General features: G+C 41.7%; 1 protein-coding gene across 46 annotated transcripts in view; it reads left to right on the top strand.

Annotated features, from left to right (window-relative positions):
• The window catches only part of ank1b (ankyrin 1, erythrocytic b), a 71,161-nt gene that overhangs the window by 34,509 nt on the left and 19,377 nt on the right, over positions 1-17,275 (top strand). For 13 of the 46 annotated variants that reach the window (XM_085793616.1, XM_085793614.1, XM_085793606.1 and 10 more), the window contains exons 2-25: positions 1,077-1,178; positions 5,746-5,844; positions 6,548-6,646; positions 6,897-6,995; positions 7,380-7,565; positions 7,755-7,853; positions 8,089-8,187; positions 8,345-8,443; positions 8,968-9,165; positions 9,510-9,608; positions 9,900-9,998; positions 10,553-10,651; positions 10,816-11,013; positions 11,135-11,233; positions 11,476-11,574; positions 11,845-12,042; positions 12,592-12,690; positions 13,158-13,256; positions 13,761-13,859; positions 14,624-14,716; positions 14,933-15,005; positions 15,193-15,213; positions 16,632-16,755; positions 16,961-17,024. In XM_085793616.1, the coding sequence (XP_085649742.1) occupies positions 1,077-1,178; positions 5,746-5,844; positions 6,548-6,646; positions 6,897-6,995; positions 7,380-7,565; positions 7,755-7,853; positions 8,089-8,187; positions 8,345-8,443; positions 8,968-9,165; positions 9,510-9,608; positions 9,900-9,998; positions 10,553-10,651; positions 10,816-11,013; positions 11,135-11,233; positions 11,476-11,574; positions 11,845-12,042; positions 12,592-12,690; positions 13,158-13,256; positions 13,761-13,859; positions 14,624-14,716; positions 14,933-15,005; positions 15,193-15,213; positions 16,632-16,755; positions 16,961-17,024 (2,643 nt within the window). Of the gene's footprint in view, positions 1-1,076; positions 1,179-5,745; positions 5,845-6,547; positions 6,647-6,893; positions 6,996-7,379; positions 7,566-7,754; positions 7,854-8,088; positions 8,188-8,344; positions 8,444-8,967; positions 9,166-9,509; positions 9,609-9,899; positions 9,999-10,552; positions 10,652-10,815; positions 11,014-11,134; positions 11,234-11,475; positions 11,575-11,844; positions 12,043-12,591; positions 12,691-13,157; positions 13,257-13,760; positions 13,860-14,623; positions 14,717-14,932; positions 15,006-15,192; positions 15,214-16,631; positions 16,756-16,960; positions 17,025-17,275 lie in introns of all 46 variants that reach the window. The other 33 variants (XM_085793619.1, XM_085793617.1, XM_085793609.1 and 30 more) reach the window with 3 other exon arrangements.

Genomic DNA, 17,275 nt, shown 5'->3' with positions numbered 1-17,275 from the left:
TCTGTTTAAACACACACAGTGGAGTGGAAAATATCCAGCATTAGCTTTTTGCTGTAGCAGCGGGTGTGAAAAACACATTAAGTTTTAAACCTGCGATTTACTTAACAAAATGTCAAAGGAGCTCAGTTTAGGGCGAATCAATGAGTAAAACAGAGACTAATGGAGTAAATGGAAATTAAAGTTGGAAGAAGATGTCTAAAGAATATTGTCTAATTTGTTTGTCAGATAAAGTCTAATGCAGTGTGTCAGCCACACAGACAAAGAACAATGGCTCCTGATGCATCAGCACAAATAAGTGAGGATAGAGGGAAAAAAACAAACATGTCTCAGTCATTTCAAAAGGGCAGGAGTATCTCTCAGCAATTCAGTGCAATTAAAGCACTTGAAAATAACAGCTCAGACAGATGCGTAACGTTGCCTGTGACGGGGGTGGAGAGACGGGTCACGAGCTCGGTGCGTTGCGCAGTATTTCCTCTCCAGGGCGATGGGAAACATCTCATTGTATGCAGGTCAAACGCATCACGCTATTGGCTGATGAATGAATTCAGAGGTGGGTGTACAAACAAACACGGACACACACGGAGGCACACACGCCACGGGAGCTTTCCTCCGAGATCAGACGGGCAGACAGCGGAGCTCGTGGCGAGGTGCGCTCGGCTATGAATGCCTGCCAAACTCACAGCGTGGGCGAAGCTCGACTGTAAGGAGACTGACATTTTTAGCCTCTTACAGAGGGCAGATGAGCCAATGGATGTAGTATCGTATTCCCTGTATATAGTCTTGTATCTTGCCCTTAAGTGATTGTTATATTTTTTTATAATAAGATATTGTGTGTAACCTGACTGGGGCTTTTATTGCAACTTTATCCTGACATTGAGGATGATGGAGGAGGAGGAGCTGCTGTTGTTCCTGAAGTATCTGTGTATATTTCCGTCCATAACCTTCAGTGGTGCACGATGTATCAGTGTGTTTTGCAACATCATCTCTTATCTTCTGTTTATATGAGCTCTGTACTTAAGTAAATGCACTTGTCTTCCTCCCCTTTTCAACTGTTCTCCTCTCTCTGTTCATTACAGGCCGATGCATCCACCAGCTTCCTGCGTGCGGCCCGTTCAGGGAACCTGGACAAAGCTCTGGATCACATCAAGAATGGACTCGACATCAACACAGCTAATCAAGTAAGATAGTTTCAGACAGCTCACCAATCAGCTCACGATCTGTTTTCCTCTGTGTGTGTGTGTGTGTGTGTCAGCGGGATGAAAAACAAAACAAAACAGACGCTACCCAGAGATTTCAATTAACAAAACAACAAATTAGATTATGGCTCATATCAAAAATCTATTTCAATTAGTTAGTATCCATGTTATTCAGCAGTACCTACTCCAAGCATCACACTAAATAAAAGATTACGCCTTCATTTGTTTCAGGAAATGCTGAAGCACACACTTGGCTTCCTCACATGTCTCTACTGTTACCGTCAGTACATTGATACATTGGTTATGGTTTTTTAAATTTACGTGGAAAGCCGGTGGCTCGGTTACAGAGAGATGCCCATACATGGTCTGTGGAGGAAATCAATTCTGCAAGAAGTGGGAACTTACTGTGTCAAAAAGAAATTGAATGTGGATCCAGTAGTTTTTGAATATTAATGGAGAAATATTGAGTTGTCAGTGCATAATAAAAAATGAAAGAGCGCCGCTGAGCCCATCACAGGAGCAGACCAAGGCAAGAGAACTTTATTGCTTGAGCTGGTAATGTTTCTCAGGAGAAATCTCTCCACACTTTCTTTCTTTTCCTTGAAACAACCTTCCACTTCCCTCATTTAGATCCCAGAGCTGCTATTGGGATATGTAAACAGTTATGTCTAGTTTCACTGGTTCCTCTCGTTAATGCTCTCCGGCTTCTCTTCTGCTCTGAACACAAAATCTAAAACATTGGAGAGCATGCACTGTTAGACCAGAACGCCACACCTTCTTCTGGGATCATGAGAAGCAAAAAGTCTGACAATTACAGTAGTGCCAAAATGATATAGATAATCCTGAAAGAACATCTCAAAAAATAGCCTCTAACGTTATTCTCAACAAATTCACAGATACAAGTGCCAGTAATGGATTTAATTCAATGCATAAGTGCCTTCTGTCTGCCTAAGGGAGCTCACAACTATCAAGTGAAGAGTTTAAAGAAGAACTATTATGATTTTCATTATTTTCTTCATCACATTATAATGTTGGATGTTTCATTTTATTTCATTTTTGTATTTTTTGAATTGGGACAATGCACATTAATCAACATTGCTGCAGCATCAATGTTAATGTGCCAGACTTAGCACAAATGCTACAAATGATACAATATAGACAATTACAAAACAAGACACAGGCAGACAATATCAAAACAAACAATATTATAACTAAACATTTTAACCCTCAGTTAAAAATTAAAATATCAATGGAACAAAAGCCCCTGAGAACAGGCATTGGATTAATAACAGTATTTATGCTATATGAGTATGTCTGAATTGTTTTTAACCAATGTTTGAGATTTTTTTAAAAAGAGTAAGTAGTTGTCACAGTTTCTGATGTGTGGTGGTAACTTGTTCCAGGAATGTGTACCTCTTACAGAAACGACAACTTGACAGAATTCAGTCCTACTGTACGCCTAGGGGGGCAAGAGCATTTAAGACTTTAAAAATGAGACAAACATCCATGAAGATCTGATAACTATTTAGGTTAAGAATATTCAACTTTTTTAAAATAATACAATAATGAAAATGAAGAGGTCTCCTGTCCAAAATTTGAACTGCCTTCTTGAAGAGAGATTTCATATGTTCATGTGAAACTTGGCAGATGATTCAAAATATGGTGAATATGTTAAAGTAATCCCTGTGACAGAGAAGCTCAGGCACTGACTAATCTGAACCCTAGATTTTTTTTTCAACTTTCCTTTTACAGTACTCAGATATCACTATGACATTTTACTCGTAACATTATCCTTGGTATTATCTCACAGCGGATGTTTTTCCGCTTTAGTCTGCATTTTATCACATCCATCACATACAACCAAGGGCAAATACAGAAAGAAATGTTAATATTCACATTGTGATTGAAAGACTGAATTCACCATTATGTGACTCTATAAGCAGTAATGGGTCTAATGTTCACCAACCACTAGAGACATCCTGCTGTGATCCTTGTTGCGGTTGATGTCACTCTCATATTCTGGATCGAAGTCGGGCTGGAACATGTACTGAGGGATATTAGACGTTCCCATTTCCAATCAGAGGAAAGTGGAGACTTGAGCAAATGCTGCCTGTTACACTCAGAGTCTCAGCTGCATAACAGGCAGTTTGAGTCAAATAAAGACTTTTTTCTGTACAGTGAATCATAAACCTACCCTACTGGAGTCATAGAATAAAACACTTAGATGTAAATGAAGATAATAGGTCCCTTTTTAAATAAATAAATGAAAAGAATAGTAAATTCACAAAGTTTTGACCTCCTCTTGCATAATTGTCTGGGAAGGTGAGGAACTTGTTATCACCTCACAGTGGGAAACAAAGAGCCTCCTCGCCCTGGTAAAAAAAAATCATGATTATGGAACTGGTTGAATGGAGAAACTCACTTAGGAACATATTTTGAACCTAAAGAAACATCACACTCCTCTAACCCTAACCCAAAATAAAAAAAACTCACCACTCAAAGACCTCCTGATTCTCTATATTTTTGTAAAATGGTGTACATAAATAATTAACTATATAGGATTATAGCTCCTTCAACCCTCAGGCCCACTGTGTGCTCTCTTACACCTTGTTGCATCATGACCATAAAAACACAGCAGTGTCAGTCAGGCAAGTGAATATCATGAGACGTGAATGTGAACGTGTGAAACTTGACTGTGGTTCGGACTCAGTCACTTGTCACTATGTGGACAGTTGTGGAGTGGGAGTTGTGTTCGGTAAATGAATGGGGCAAGAGCTTTTCTACTCAGACAAAACACTGCCAGTGAGAGGGAAGTGTGAGCATTAAGAATGAACTCCCAGCTCCCTCGGTGTGTGTCGTCATATAATACACACACACACACAACACAGGGAGGGAGAGAGAGAGAGGAGACAGATGACTGCTGAAATGAAAGGAAATGTGCATTTTGGCTCAATTGTCAAGGGTCGTTAACATCAGTGTATTAAGATAATAATGGACTGAGTAATGACCATGGATATCATCTGCAATAATTGCATTTCATATCCACAACCCACAACCTGAACCACATGATCAATTGTGATTCTAAAGGCTCTAAATTTTAATTTTCTAATACAATTAATTTCCCTTTACACATATTTCACTTTCAGTTCTTTTTTTTCTTCCTTCCTCTGCTTTATTTTATTTTATTTATTTTATTATATTGATGGATTTTTACTGAGGACTGGGACAAGGGCAGAGATGGTATTTTTATGTGATTTATGTGATTCTGCAGTAATAACCTGTCCTTGCTATAACTGAAATCCAGCGGGCTCCTGTTTGTGCTCTCTCTCTCTCATATACACACACCTACACACACGCAAACAGCCACACTCAGATCAACACAAATCCACGTTTTCTCCCTTCACCTATATTTATTGAAGTGTCTTTCTACCTAACATCGTTGTGTTCTTGCCTGTGGATGCAAAAATGAGTTTTCTTTGCAGGTGTAGGTGTTAATTGTAACTGAAGGTGTTATTTTTTATTTTTTTAATAATTAATAACACTATAATCTGTAGATGTTCACACATGTTGTGTGTTCCCCATCACTCTGCGCATGCTCCCAGAGAGGCCGTGTTACCCATTTGAATTGAGTGACACTGCAGTATGAAGGGAAGCCTGAGAGCAGCGTGGCTCGTAGAGACTCCTGGTGGCCACATTGGTTACAGCAGGCCGGTTTGTAACTCAAGACTTCACTACGTGTACGTGAAGCCGGCTGGAGAGACAGAGACATAGACAATCAGACAGATAAACAGATGAGTCAGATAAAAAAACAGTCGTCTTCCTTCCAGCTCCCTCTCCTCTGCTTCTTACTCCTCAGTCTCCTCAGGTTGTTGACTTTGTCAGAAGTTAGTCCTCCTGCTGTCGCTGTGGATTCATCTGTTATTTTCGGTGGTACTATAACTAGACAAGTGATGTTCTGCGCAGCCGGAGAGACCGGGGCATATGTCGCTCTGCTCACAGGGGCATGCGACTGTAAGTTATCGGTAATTGATTTAAAACAGATGGAACGTGAAGTTGGGAGTTGGCGATGATGACGTTCAGCTGCAGAAGTCAAACACAAGACACTGACTGCACCGATGGCAAATTTAGTCATTTCTGACAGATCATCAGATACCGCTGTGTTAACAGTCGTGGTTGCTAAAACCACAGTGAACAAGGCCAAGGAGAGAGGACAAGGACAGGAGTGGCCAGGGATTGGCACAGATCTATAGAGATTTCTGAGAGGCCTTTGCACAGATCCGCTCCATTAAGTGATTTAAGAAGGTAGAATGTGTTACTCAGCCTATTACACTACTCACAAGGGCACAACTTAACTCATTAAGTTGCCCTGAGAGATCTGCTATCACTTTTCAGTTAATGTAGACTGTGATTAAACTAATCCTGATTAACAGGATTACTATACCAGTAATGAAGCTTTAAGACACAGATCATCCCAAGTTTATGTATGTGTAATGTGTATATTCATATGTTCTCTCTGACTCTAATGTGAGTGTATGACTCTCTCCCTAAGAACGGTCTCAACGGGTTACACCTCGCCTCGAAAGAGGGCCACGTCAAAATGGTCCTGGAGCTACTGCATGCCGGCATCGAGCTGGAAGCCACCACCAAGGTATGCTGTTCTCCCATCATGTGTTTGCTGACTTAACTTAAATCAACACTTTCCTAACCCGTGTCTGAGCTTTAGTGAAACTCAGGGCCTTGTTCAGGTAGCCTCCATGCGCTAAACCCAACATCTATCACAAATAACCACAAGCACTGAAGCAGTGTTATGAGATTACTGAAAGGTCTCACCTCAGTTCTTTCAGGATTAAGGTCATGTTACACCACCAGAACAAGATGTTGATATCAAATATCTGTGTCTATCAGGTTGTTTCTGTAAAAAAAAAAATGTTTGAGGAACAAGTTTAGACAAGGGGAAAAAAATCATGAATTAAACTGTTTTCCTCCAAGCATGTGAAGAATGCAGTGTCCCTGCAGCATCTAACTCAATCAATATCCTGTCTGCACAACAGTTTTAATATTCACAGTGAAGTTATTTTGCTTATAAATGAGCTAAAGGCCTACGATGTTAATATGAATACAACTGCACTGCTTTTATCACCGCTGTTTTAGTTATCACACCGGCTGAACACAATCCGCTGGATGTATTTCAGTGTCAAGTTGTCAGCGTAGCTATCTAGGCCATTAGGTTGCAATCATTTCCCTCTGATTCACTCTATTTTCTTCTCTGGTTTTCTATGTGTGTGTGTGTGTGTGTGTTTTTGTCTGTATATGTACGTGTGTGTGTGTCTGTGTGTCTGTGTGACCTCCAGAAAGGGAACACTGCTCTCCATATTGCAGCGCTGGCAGGGCAGGAGAAAGTGGTGGCTGAGCTTGTCAACTATGGTGCCAACGTTAATGCCCAGTCACACGTGAGTCACTTCGAGCTGTGAGCAAGAGATTCGCTCAGAGTGCGTGGGCGAGTGTGCCCAGGCTGTGTGTGTCTCTGAATCTGTGTGTGTGTGTGTGTGTGTGTGGGTACATGTGACACACCTGTTAAAGAGCTGTACATATATTTACATACAGTATCTGTGAGGATGTGTGTGTGTTTCTGACAGCGTCTCTTGTATTGTGGGTTGTGGTCTGTATTATTGTGTGTATAACATGTCTGTGTCCCAGCAGAAAGGGTTCAGCCCTCTCTACATGGCAGCGCAGGAGAATCACTTAGAGGTGGTCAAGTTCCTGCTCGAGAACGGCGCCAATCAGAGTCTCCCAACAGAGGTACATGTCTGACTCCTCAGGCTGTTTTTGCCCTGATCAGCTGCACTGGTGATGAGTAATTAGATCCTGAGACATCAATAGTGTCTGTGTGTATCGCACATTGTAAAACAGGTCACAAAGGTGGGATTGGGTTAGAATGCTAAACAAAATCATCGGCCTAACAACTACTACTGCTGATACTGCTGTGTACAAATGATATGTAAGAAATTAAGTGATCCAAAGAATTAGTGCGGAACAAGATATGACTGTTATCACCGTGTCTGCTCAAGAAAATGTTATTTTGCATGGATTTCTATTCACTTGCTCCCTTTTCCCTCCTTTGCCTCCATTCCTTCTTGTCCTTCTTGTCATTCCTTCTTTCGTTCCTCTCCTCTCCCTTCTCAGGACGGCTTCACCCCCCTGGCCGTAGCCCTGCAGCAGGGCCATGAAAACGTTGTGGCGCTCCTCATCAACTATGGCACCAAGGGCAAGGTCCGCCTCCCCGCGCTGCACATCGCTGCACGAAACGACGACACGCGCACCGCCGCAGTGCTGCTACAGAACGATCCTAACGCCGATGTACTCAGCAAGGTGTGAGCTCACTTATTTTGTGAACTGGTTTACAAACAGTATGAATGCAAAGAAAATCTATCAAATTGTTCCCTTATGTCCCAAACTGTTTATAATCCGTGTCTTGCACTCACTAACCTTGCTTTTCAATAGTTTGTAATCATCCATATTTGCCCTCTCACTCTCCCCCTTGTGTGTCTTCCTCTGTAGACTGGTTTCACACCTCTCCATATTGCAGCGCACTATGAAAATATGAGTGTAGCCCAGCTGCTGCTAAACAGAGGAGCCAATGTAAACTTCACACCCAAGGTCAGTCTATCTGAGCAGCTGGCTCAAAAACGCCACCCAAAGAATAATGAATGTGGTTCAGACATTGCGTGTGATAAGAATAACAATATAAAGAATAATAGGTCATTTTCTCTGAACTCTGTAGCTCCATTATACCTTCAAACATAATCTCAAGGAATCTGCAGACTTGATGCATCTACTTCAAATGGTGATGGATGACACAAACAAACTTACTTTGTTGTTTCTGCTCCTGTAGAATGGCATCACGCCCCTTCATATAGCCTCCAGGAGGGGCAATGTGATGATGGTCAGGCTACTGCTGGACAGAGGAGCACAGATCGATGCCAAAACAAAGGTAGTGTATGGCATTTCCTCAGTGACGCATGCTTTAATGCCTTCTCAGCATCTATTTCTCCCCATCTGTTATCCTCCCTGCTGATGTTCTCATCCCCGTCTCTTATGTCACGTATTAATGCTTTTACCGGCCGCTCTCCCTCTTCATCTCTTTGCAGGATGAGCTGACTCCTCTCCACTGTGCAGCCAGGAATGGTCATGTTCGCATTATCGAGATCCTGCTGGAACATGGTGCTCCCATCCAGGCTAAAACCAAGGTACAGTCGATGACTTAGGAGAAATACCGCAGTCACAGTGACTGCATATCAGCCTTTACTGGCAGCTCTCCCTAATCAGCAGGGACCATCAGGGTTTCCTGCTCAACACCGATTTTTTTTTTCATGTTGTGTGAATTCCCGGAATATTTCTGTTGATGTTTCCAAGGCCATCAAAAAAACAACAACTAAAAAACACTTAAGCGTTCAATTTGAAATCAATCCAAGTCATCTCCTTCATTTAACTTTGGTTACTTGGCTGAAATCAAAGCGCCTGAAACATTGGTGTGTTAACTGAACATTTAAAATCTCTGCCTCATTGACCATGGATTGATTATATCCCCTCTAAAGGCTAAGATACTAATGAATCTTAATGGCAGTATTAATTCGCCATACAGAACGATACATGCACATTGCACATGACTTTATTGTGATGACAGTGACAAATCTACCCTCACCCTCTCTTCTCATTCTCTCTCCTCCCTTCCTTCCTCCATGTACGTCCTTTTCTCTGTGTCCTCCTACAGAATGGTCTGTCCCCCATCCACATGGCAGCTCAGGGGGATCACATGGACTGTGTCAGGCAGCTACTGCAATACAACGCTGAGATTGACGATATCACGCTGGACCATTTAACTCCTCTTCATGTAGCAGCCCACTGTGGTCACCATCGCATGGCCAAAGTCCTACTAGACAAGGGGGCCAAAGCCAACGCACGGGCTCTGGTGACTAACTACTGCTTTAAATCACATAAAAACTGGAAAAATGTTTGAGCAGTAATTCATGCTTAAAGCATTTTGAGCGTCCTCCATGTTTAAAAGATGCTAAACTGATAATTAAATTACTTTTATAGTCCAGGGCTACAGTACAAATTTACATATTACTAATTTACATCACCAGCACTGTACAGACAGGATTGCAAAATGAGCACACCCCGAAAGCTAAATTAAAAAAATGTATATTAGAATATAATCACAGTCTTTTGTAGATAACTGACTTGTGACCTTTAGTGTTTTGATTGGGCTGCACACTGTGGACTAGTTGTGAACTCTTGCCTTTGTGTCTCCAGAATGGCTTCACCCCGCTCCATATTGCTTGCAAGAAGAACCACATGCGGTCCATGGACCTGCTGCTTAAGCACTCCGCTTCCTTAGAAGCTGTCACAGAGGTGAGACAGTGTGACCATGAAGGACCGACTCTGAAGATGAGAAAACTCCCACTGTTCTGATAAAAAGAAGTATTTTCTTTCAAGTGGCACTCAAAGCATCGCTTGTCATTTTAACAAGCATTTTGTGTTTTTTTTAAACATCTATGTTGAATGCCATATGTGCTGTATTTATTCATTCTAGTCTCCCCTGTCAGATATCAGTGTTGCAAGCTGTTGAATGTCACTTAATGTCTCTATGATGCATTCATATCGACCCCTGAAGCTTCTCCCTTTTTGCTCTTGCCTCTGCAGTCTGGTCTCACTCCTCTTCATGTAGCCTCGTTCATGGGCCATCTGAACATAGTGAAGAACCTGCTCCAAAGAGGGGCTTCACCCAATGCTTCCAATGTGGTGAGACCCCCTTTTCTATATTCACCAGAGCTTGACGAATCAATTTATCCTTTTAAATCATTTCCCAACCCTGCCAGTTGAGTGAATTAACTCTCTAAATTATTCACGTTAAAGATGTGTCACAGAAAGTTCTCTTTCTCTCTGTTCACGTTTTTAAAAAAGAGCAAATTCCACACAGAGTTCAATAATTAATTACGGGAGAAGATTAATTTTGTGGGTCATAAATTCAACACTTAGCCATAGATTCTTCCAGTTTCTTTTTCACCACCACGGAAAAACGGTGCTGTTCAAAAATGATCTCGCAGAACCAGCTTTAATTATTTCTGGATTACTGAAATTAATAGATTGATCTGAACCATGGGCCCGCCAATGAACGCGGTGGATTTAAGGGTGGATTTGTGTCAATCAGAAAACAATATTTTTAACATTGTAAGGTTGACAGCACCAGAGTGGAATAACTGAAACTCAGCATAATTTAATTTCAGTTACTTACATATGTTTTGCTCTATTCTATTAGTTTGAAGTGCATTTTTGTTTAAATTTACCTTCCCCAGAAAGTGGAGACTCCCCTGCACATGGCCTCCAGAGCAGGACACTGTGAAGTCGCTCAGTTCCTGCTGCAGAACGCAGCGCAAGTGGATGCCAGGGCTAAGGTATGAACTGTGTAGCTTTAAGTCATCACAACCTTAACCAGTTTGTTAAAGTCAGAAAAAGCAGACACCGTCCAGGTAACATACAGTACATCAATGGCAGGTGGGTTAGTGATACCTGGTTACTTGGTTGTTTTACAATTTACCTCCTCGTTGTCCATCGTCAGGACGACCAGACACCTCTACACTGTGCCGCCCGTATGGGCCACAAGGAGCTTGTGAAGCTGCTCATTGAGCACAAGGCCAACCCTGACTCAGCTACAACTGCTGGCCACACACCCTTACACATCTCCGCACGTGAAGGACACGTCCACACCATTCGGATACTGTTGGATGCCGGGGCACAGCAGATCAAGATGACAAAGGTACAGTTTGAGAGGTCTGATTGCTGTTAGGTGCCAGTATTAGCCTCAGCTTCTAAACTACAGGAGCATGAAATGAAAAAGAGAAGGGATGTATCTGTGTGGTTTTCTTCCCTTTGAGCAGAAAGGCTTCACTCCGCTCCATGTGGCCTCTAAATACGGAAAGGTGGACGTAGCAGAGCTGCTCTTGGAGAGAGGAGCCAACCCCAACGCAGCTGGGAAGGTGAGACAATCTGTGCTCTCCGTAGCTCAGATCCCTGAAGAACACACAAACAAATGAGGCACTCTCTACAAGGTTGTGAAAAAGAAATTCAACCAGAAAGTTTGAGCTCTTACAGATGCTTTCAGGATATCAGCTGATGATAGATTATCATGGTATGTGTTTCATATATATATGTTTCTGTGCGTGTGTGTTTTCTGTATGTGCTTTATATATGTGTGCATACGTGTGTGTGTGTTTAACAGAATGGTCTGACACCCCTTCATGTGGCCGTCCATCACAACAACCTGGATGTTGTTAGACTTCTGGTCAGCAAGGGAGGATCTGCACACAGCACTGCTCGAGTAAGATGCTCACATAATGTGTGTGTGCATGTACTCACACAGGCAGGCCAACACAGCAGGCCAAGCCCATCGCTGACACAAATAACCAAAACAGGTCATATGAGCATGTGGTGCCTAAACATACAGTAATTCACATGACAATCCTTGTACTCTGAAGCACTCTCTCAGGACAGTGTATGAGTTATAATCTAAAATTAGACAAGAAGAATGTTAAGAAAAAGGAGATGGTCATTCCCGTCTGTGTCGCTTTGTCCTTGTTTCTCGCTGCAGAACGGCTACACTCCCCTGCACATAGCAGCCAAGCAGAACCAGATGGAGGTGGCCAGTTGTCTGCTGCAGAACGGGGCTTCACCCAATGCCGAGTCCCTCCAAGGCATCACGCCCCTGCACCTGGCTTCACAGGAGGGACGGCCCGACATTGTGGCCCTGCTCATCTCCAAGCAGGCCAACGTCAACCTGGGAAATAAGGTACGACATTAGACTCATCTTTAAAACAAGCTATACGTATTATTAATAAGGCTGGTTACTATCAACATACTAATCCACTGTTTATGAAATCTCATGTTATGAAATTGAATGATTTGACGCTAACATTGATTTACAAAGCTGTAGTTCATTTTCGGTTTTCAAGTTCAAGGGCAGTTTTTGAAGGTTACAAAATGTTAATGCTTTTGTAAATGTTTTTTTTCTGTCTTTATTTCTTTCTCTCTGTTATTTAACGATTTCTTTTCTACCCCTATATTTAATTAGTTTTGCTTTTTATGTTTGCTTGTTTGTTTTTTCCTACATTGTAAAAATTCTGAAGGGGAGCTTAATTTGCCCAATTTGCTCTGGAGGACAGGCATTCGTAAATATAAGCATTATGCTTCTGCCTTGTACCTTGTTGACAATGTTTGTAGTGTTGATAGTTGTATTATGTGATGACTGACTGAATAAAGACTGAATCAATCAATCAAAATGCTGTGCATCAAAGATACACCGCTCATCTCTCATTGTTGTTTCTTTGTCTCTTTTCAGAACGGACTGACCCCTCTACATCTGGTGGCTCAGGAGGGTCATGTGGGCATCGCTGACACATTGGTCAAACAGGGAGCCTCTGTTTACGCTGCGTCACGGGTGAGTAACACAACTGCCAACAAAATGAGAATTAGATGATTATATGACTTAAGAGATGTCTTTGATTTTGCTTTGCCGATGGAGGCGATGTTGTAATTTTTCGTCTCGAGTCGTGCCTGCAGGACAGAAATGAGAAATGAGTTTTAAGATCTGGGCAGACCTCCAGTGTTTTGTCATAAAAACCCAGCAGTGAGTGGAGAAGTTAATCGCAAGAAGATATAATTTAATTTCTTAATGAAACAAATTTATGATAATATAAATATTTAATTCACGCATTCTTCACACTAGCTAATCCATTTTTTAAGATGTAGATAAAAAAACATGAAATAATTGCCACCCTGTTAGTCTTGTGCATGCTCATGTTTGTCTGAGTTTACACATGTTTTCCGAAGCTCCGACTTCCCATCAGGAGACATCAATGAAGCCTCTGAACAACAACCAGCTGTCTCTCTTTCTACTTGTCTCAGATGGGCTACACCCCCCTTCACGTGGCCTGTCACTATGGCAACATCAAGATGGTGAAGTTCCTCCTGCAGCAGCAGGCTCATGTGAACAGCAAGACTAGGGTAACCTTGTTCTATCTCACTTATACTACATCTATATGACTATATAAGACGTGTACTCCATGTGTTGATTTGCTGTATGTTTCTGGTTACTTGCTTGTTTAAGCATCAGCAATTAGTTAAGCAGATTTGCAGATTAGCTGGAGCAAAATTGGTGATTAGGTGCAAAGGGGCATAGATGGATCCTAAAGGGCGGGGTTTGCTCAGCAGGTAGAGTGGGCTGTCCACTAATGAGTGGGTCTGTGGTTTGATCCCCAGTTCCTCCAGTCTACATGTCCATTCCTTTGGCAAGATGCTGAATCCAAAGCTACTGTATATGTGTTGGGGAAAAGTGCTATATGATTGTGTGTGTCAAGGAGTGGAGATAAGAAGTGGTGTAAACTGTTTTGAGTTGTTCTTAAACAGTAACTACAGTAGATAGGTGTCATATAAATACAGTAAATACAATCTAACCTGCTTTCCTGCATTTCCTGTTTTGTCTGACCACCACCCTGTTTATTTCTCCAGATGGGCTACACCCCTCTGCACCAGGCAGCTCAGCAGGGCCACACTGATATTGTCACCCTGTTGTTGAAACACGGAGCCCAGCCCAATGAGATTACTTCGGTGAGATGCTTTTAAGCATACCTTCTTTATGCTATTACAGTCTTCCTCTTACTTCAGATCACCCCACCTGACTGGCAGTGGTATCTCTGGAGAAACATAAATGTGTATCTGTGTGTCCAGTAGATAACATGGAAACAAATAAGTAAATAAATCTTTGAATGCATCAATCTAAAATGACACCACGCTCAGCTTTCACAAACTGTCCTTTTTGCCTCTGACGATGTTGACCACCTCCTAAATATTCTAAAGGGAGATGGTCAATATACTTTCCACCATAATATCACTGTACTTCAGCCTTCAAATGTGCCACCTGTGGGAAGGACTACAATTAAGTTACCATTTTCTGTCACCGTTCACCCCTCTATGTCGACGATATTGTCCTGCATCTTTGCAATCTGTGTCGATGTCCTAGCTACAGATTTAAATAGCTTTACTTAAACAATCTACATGTTGTATATTTACATTTGGTTTGTCTCTCTTAAATAAGTACTGGATAAATGTTTTGTTTTAAACTGTAAATCAACAGTTACTTAACATCAGTTTACCCATTAAAAACTACAGCATATTTACATTTGCTTTATCCGGTGTTCTGTATGTTAATTCACTTTGTGTGTTTATTTACACATTTTAACATGTGTAAAATTATATTAAGATGCTATGAACGCTTGCTTTGCTATCCAACACCTTCTGCTGATAGAATGACATGTTTTATTGTACACAGGGAGAAATATTTGGGTTAATGTTTCTCATCTCCCTCCGTGCAGAATGGAACGTCTCCCCTGGGTATCGCAAAGCGTCTGGGTTACATCTCTGTCATTGACGTGCTGAAGCTCGTTACCGAGGAGTCCGTCTCCGTGGTGAGCAACTCATCATGCATTGTTCACATGGTTACACCAATACGCAAAAGAGGTGGCCTTGACACGTCGTGATTCAAGATGTTCAATGAAAAATCATTTCCTTGTCTTGATCAGGTTCAGCTCCCTCACCTGTTCTGCTCTCTTTTCTTCTCCATCTCGTTCCCTCCTCTGTCTCTGACAAACCTCCGCCTCGTGACCTCCCCCTGCTCCTCACAGATCACCACAGAGAAGCATCGGATGAGTTTTCCTGAGACGGTGGATGAGATATTGGACGTCTCAGAGGATGAAGGTAGGTTACATGATTTCATTATATTGAACACATGAGGGTTACAGCTTTTGTGAAATTCATTTTCAGCTCTGACTGTTTTGGTAGAGGAAGACTGTTTGGGAGGTACACTGACATATCAGAAGTACCACAATGAATTCAAATGTGTAAATATGACTGTTGATAACGCCCTTCTCCATTTGTTTTGTAGGGGTTGCCCAGCTAACGTTAGGTAGGATTGTGTGTGTACTGTATCTCTGCCTTGTCCGGTCCGGTGGCTAGTGAACTTTGTGCCTTCATTGCAGTTGTACTCTCTCATTTTCTCTGTGCGTCACTAATTGTCTTTCTAATCAGAGTCTGCTCTCAACTCCAGCCCCGTTTGTTTGTCTCTATCTTTATCGCCTCTATCTTTACTCTCTCCTCCTCTCCCTCGTGCTCAGAGGTTTATTTAAAAATTTCTGTTCCTCATCAGCATGTGGTCACGACATCTTCCTTATTTTTACCAGCGTTCAGTGCACATCTGTCCATGGACAAATTATTGATAGAATTCCAGTATTTCTGCATTCGAAAGACAAACGGCTTCCTTCCAATTCAGCGATGAAGTTCCCCCTGCCTTTCACAGCCTAATTGATCAATAAGCTGATTACGCACATGCTGTGCCCCAGCTGTGACATGCTTCTCTAAACAACACAAACAGTCGCTGTTTACGCTACGTTGTCTCCCTGCTTTGAAGAAATTCAAACTTAAATCAAACCCCTGCAATTTTTAAAACATGTTTTGAAAACATTTTCACACTCAGGCTTCATCTTCAGTCTGTTTCGTGTTTTAATTCTGTTGCTTTTTCTACTGTACCATTTGTTTTGTTTTGTTTACCTGGACAGCTCGTACTAATTCATGTTTAATCGTCTGTCAACAGCTCAGTGGTTTAAAGTGGTTTATTTACTGTTGTTGTGTTGTGATGATTATTATTTCACTATCATTCCTCCTTAATAATTGAGGTGTTTTCTCCTACACAGAAACAACCATCACCACATGTGATTTCATCTTTAATGGGCATGCTCACTAAAAAAGCTGTCACCAGGTGCCTTGCAGTTTGCCGTCCATGCAGTGTCCTAAACTGTGTTGATATTCACTGTCTTACCGATCCTCTTCTTTCACTCTTTTGGTTTCCATTGGCTCTAATTGTTGTTGGTCTGACTCCATCGCTTGGACTAAATATCTCCGAAAATCGCTTTGTGGCCATTTTTCTTTCTCTGTGGTTTCATGAAGGTGAAGGGATGGGATGTATGGTGATGTGACAATTACTACTTCCACCTGTGGACAATTCAATTATAAGTGACACTATTTTGATTCGAGTGGAGAGGTCCCGCTCAGCCCGCAAGATACTGTCACTCATAAAACAAACAAGACTAAATGAATTGAGGAAAAAATAATTCCATTGGCAGATTAGAGCAATAAACATACATTTTATGACTGAGTGGAAGAACCTGAGAGCTGAACTCAGCATCATTTCTGCCCTGTATTCCCCTGGTCTCGTCCTTTTCTCTCTTAATTCTTCATGTGCTCTTTTGCAACCTGTCCTTTGCCAGTCTTCGTCTTTTTCACTGTTCCTCCCCCTCCACGTTGCTGACCTCTTTACTTTACCCACAGGAGACGAGTTGCTCGGGATGGATGGAGCACGCTACTTAAAGCTTGATGACTTCAAGGACCAGGACGACGACTTCCTCTCCCCCAAGAAGACTTTAAGAGACTTTGAGGGCGGCATGGGTACCACGTAAGACTCTGTGCAGCTTCTGAAAAATAAATGCCTTAAAATTGAATTGATTAAGACTCTGAATGACTGGCATGGATAATTTATCTCTGTCTTAAATTATTAGTAGTAGCAGCACGAGATAAAATGATTCCATTAAAATTTTTATCACATAATAATAGCCGTCATCGTCTCTTGTCTTATATTATCCTCACTTCCTCTGCCACAGGCCCTATTCTCCTGCTATTCCCAGGATCCCTTGTGTGTCCCCAGAGACGGTTCTGCTGGATCAGGTAGGCTTAACTCATGACAACTAGAGCAGGCATTGCATTTTGTAACAATATTTTATTTATTTATCCCATTAAAGACACATACTCACCTGTGAAAGTCAAATATAATACATTATGAAAAAGTATCCTGATATTTATTTTTATCTCCTCTTTTGGGTTCTGATTATCCTCCCTGTCGTCTACTATGTTGTCTCCTGTTTCACTGTCTGCTTCACTCTCTGTCCATCATTCTCTCTCTTTTTTCACACTCTCTT

Source organism: Trachurus japonicus, chromosome 12 (genome assembly GCF_045865225.1).
Source record: "Trachurus japonicus isolate A0001 chromosome 12, Traja_1.0".
NCBI classification, from domain to species: Eukaryota; Metazoa; Chordata; class Actinopteri; order Carangiformes; family Carangidae; genus Trachurus; species Trachurus japonicus.
This window is presented reverse-complemented; position numbering and strand designations above follow the sequence as displayed.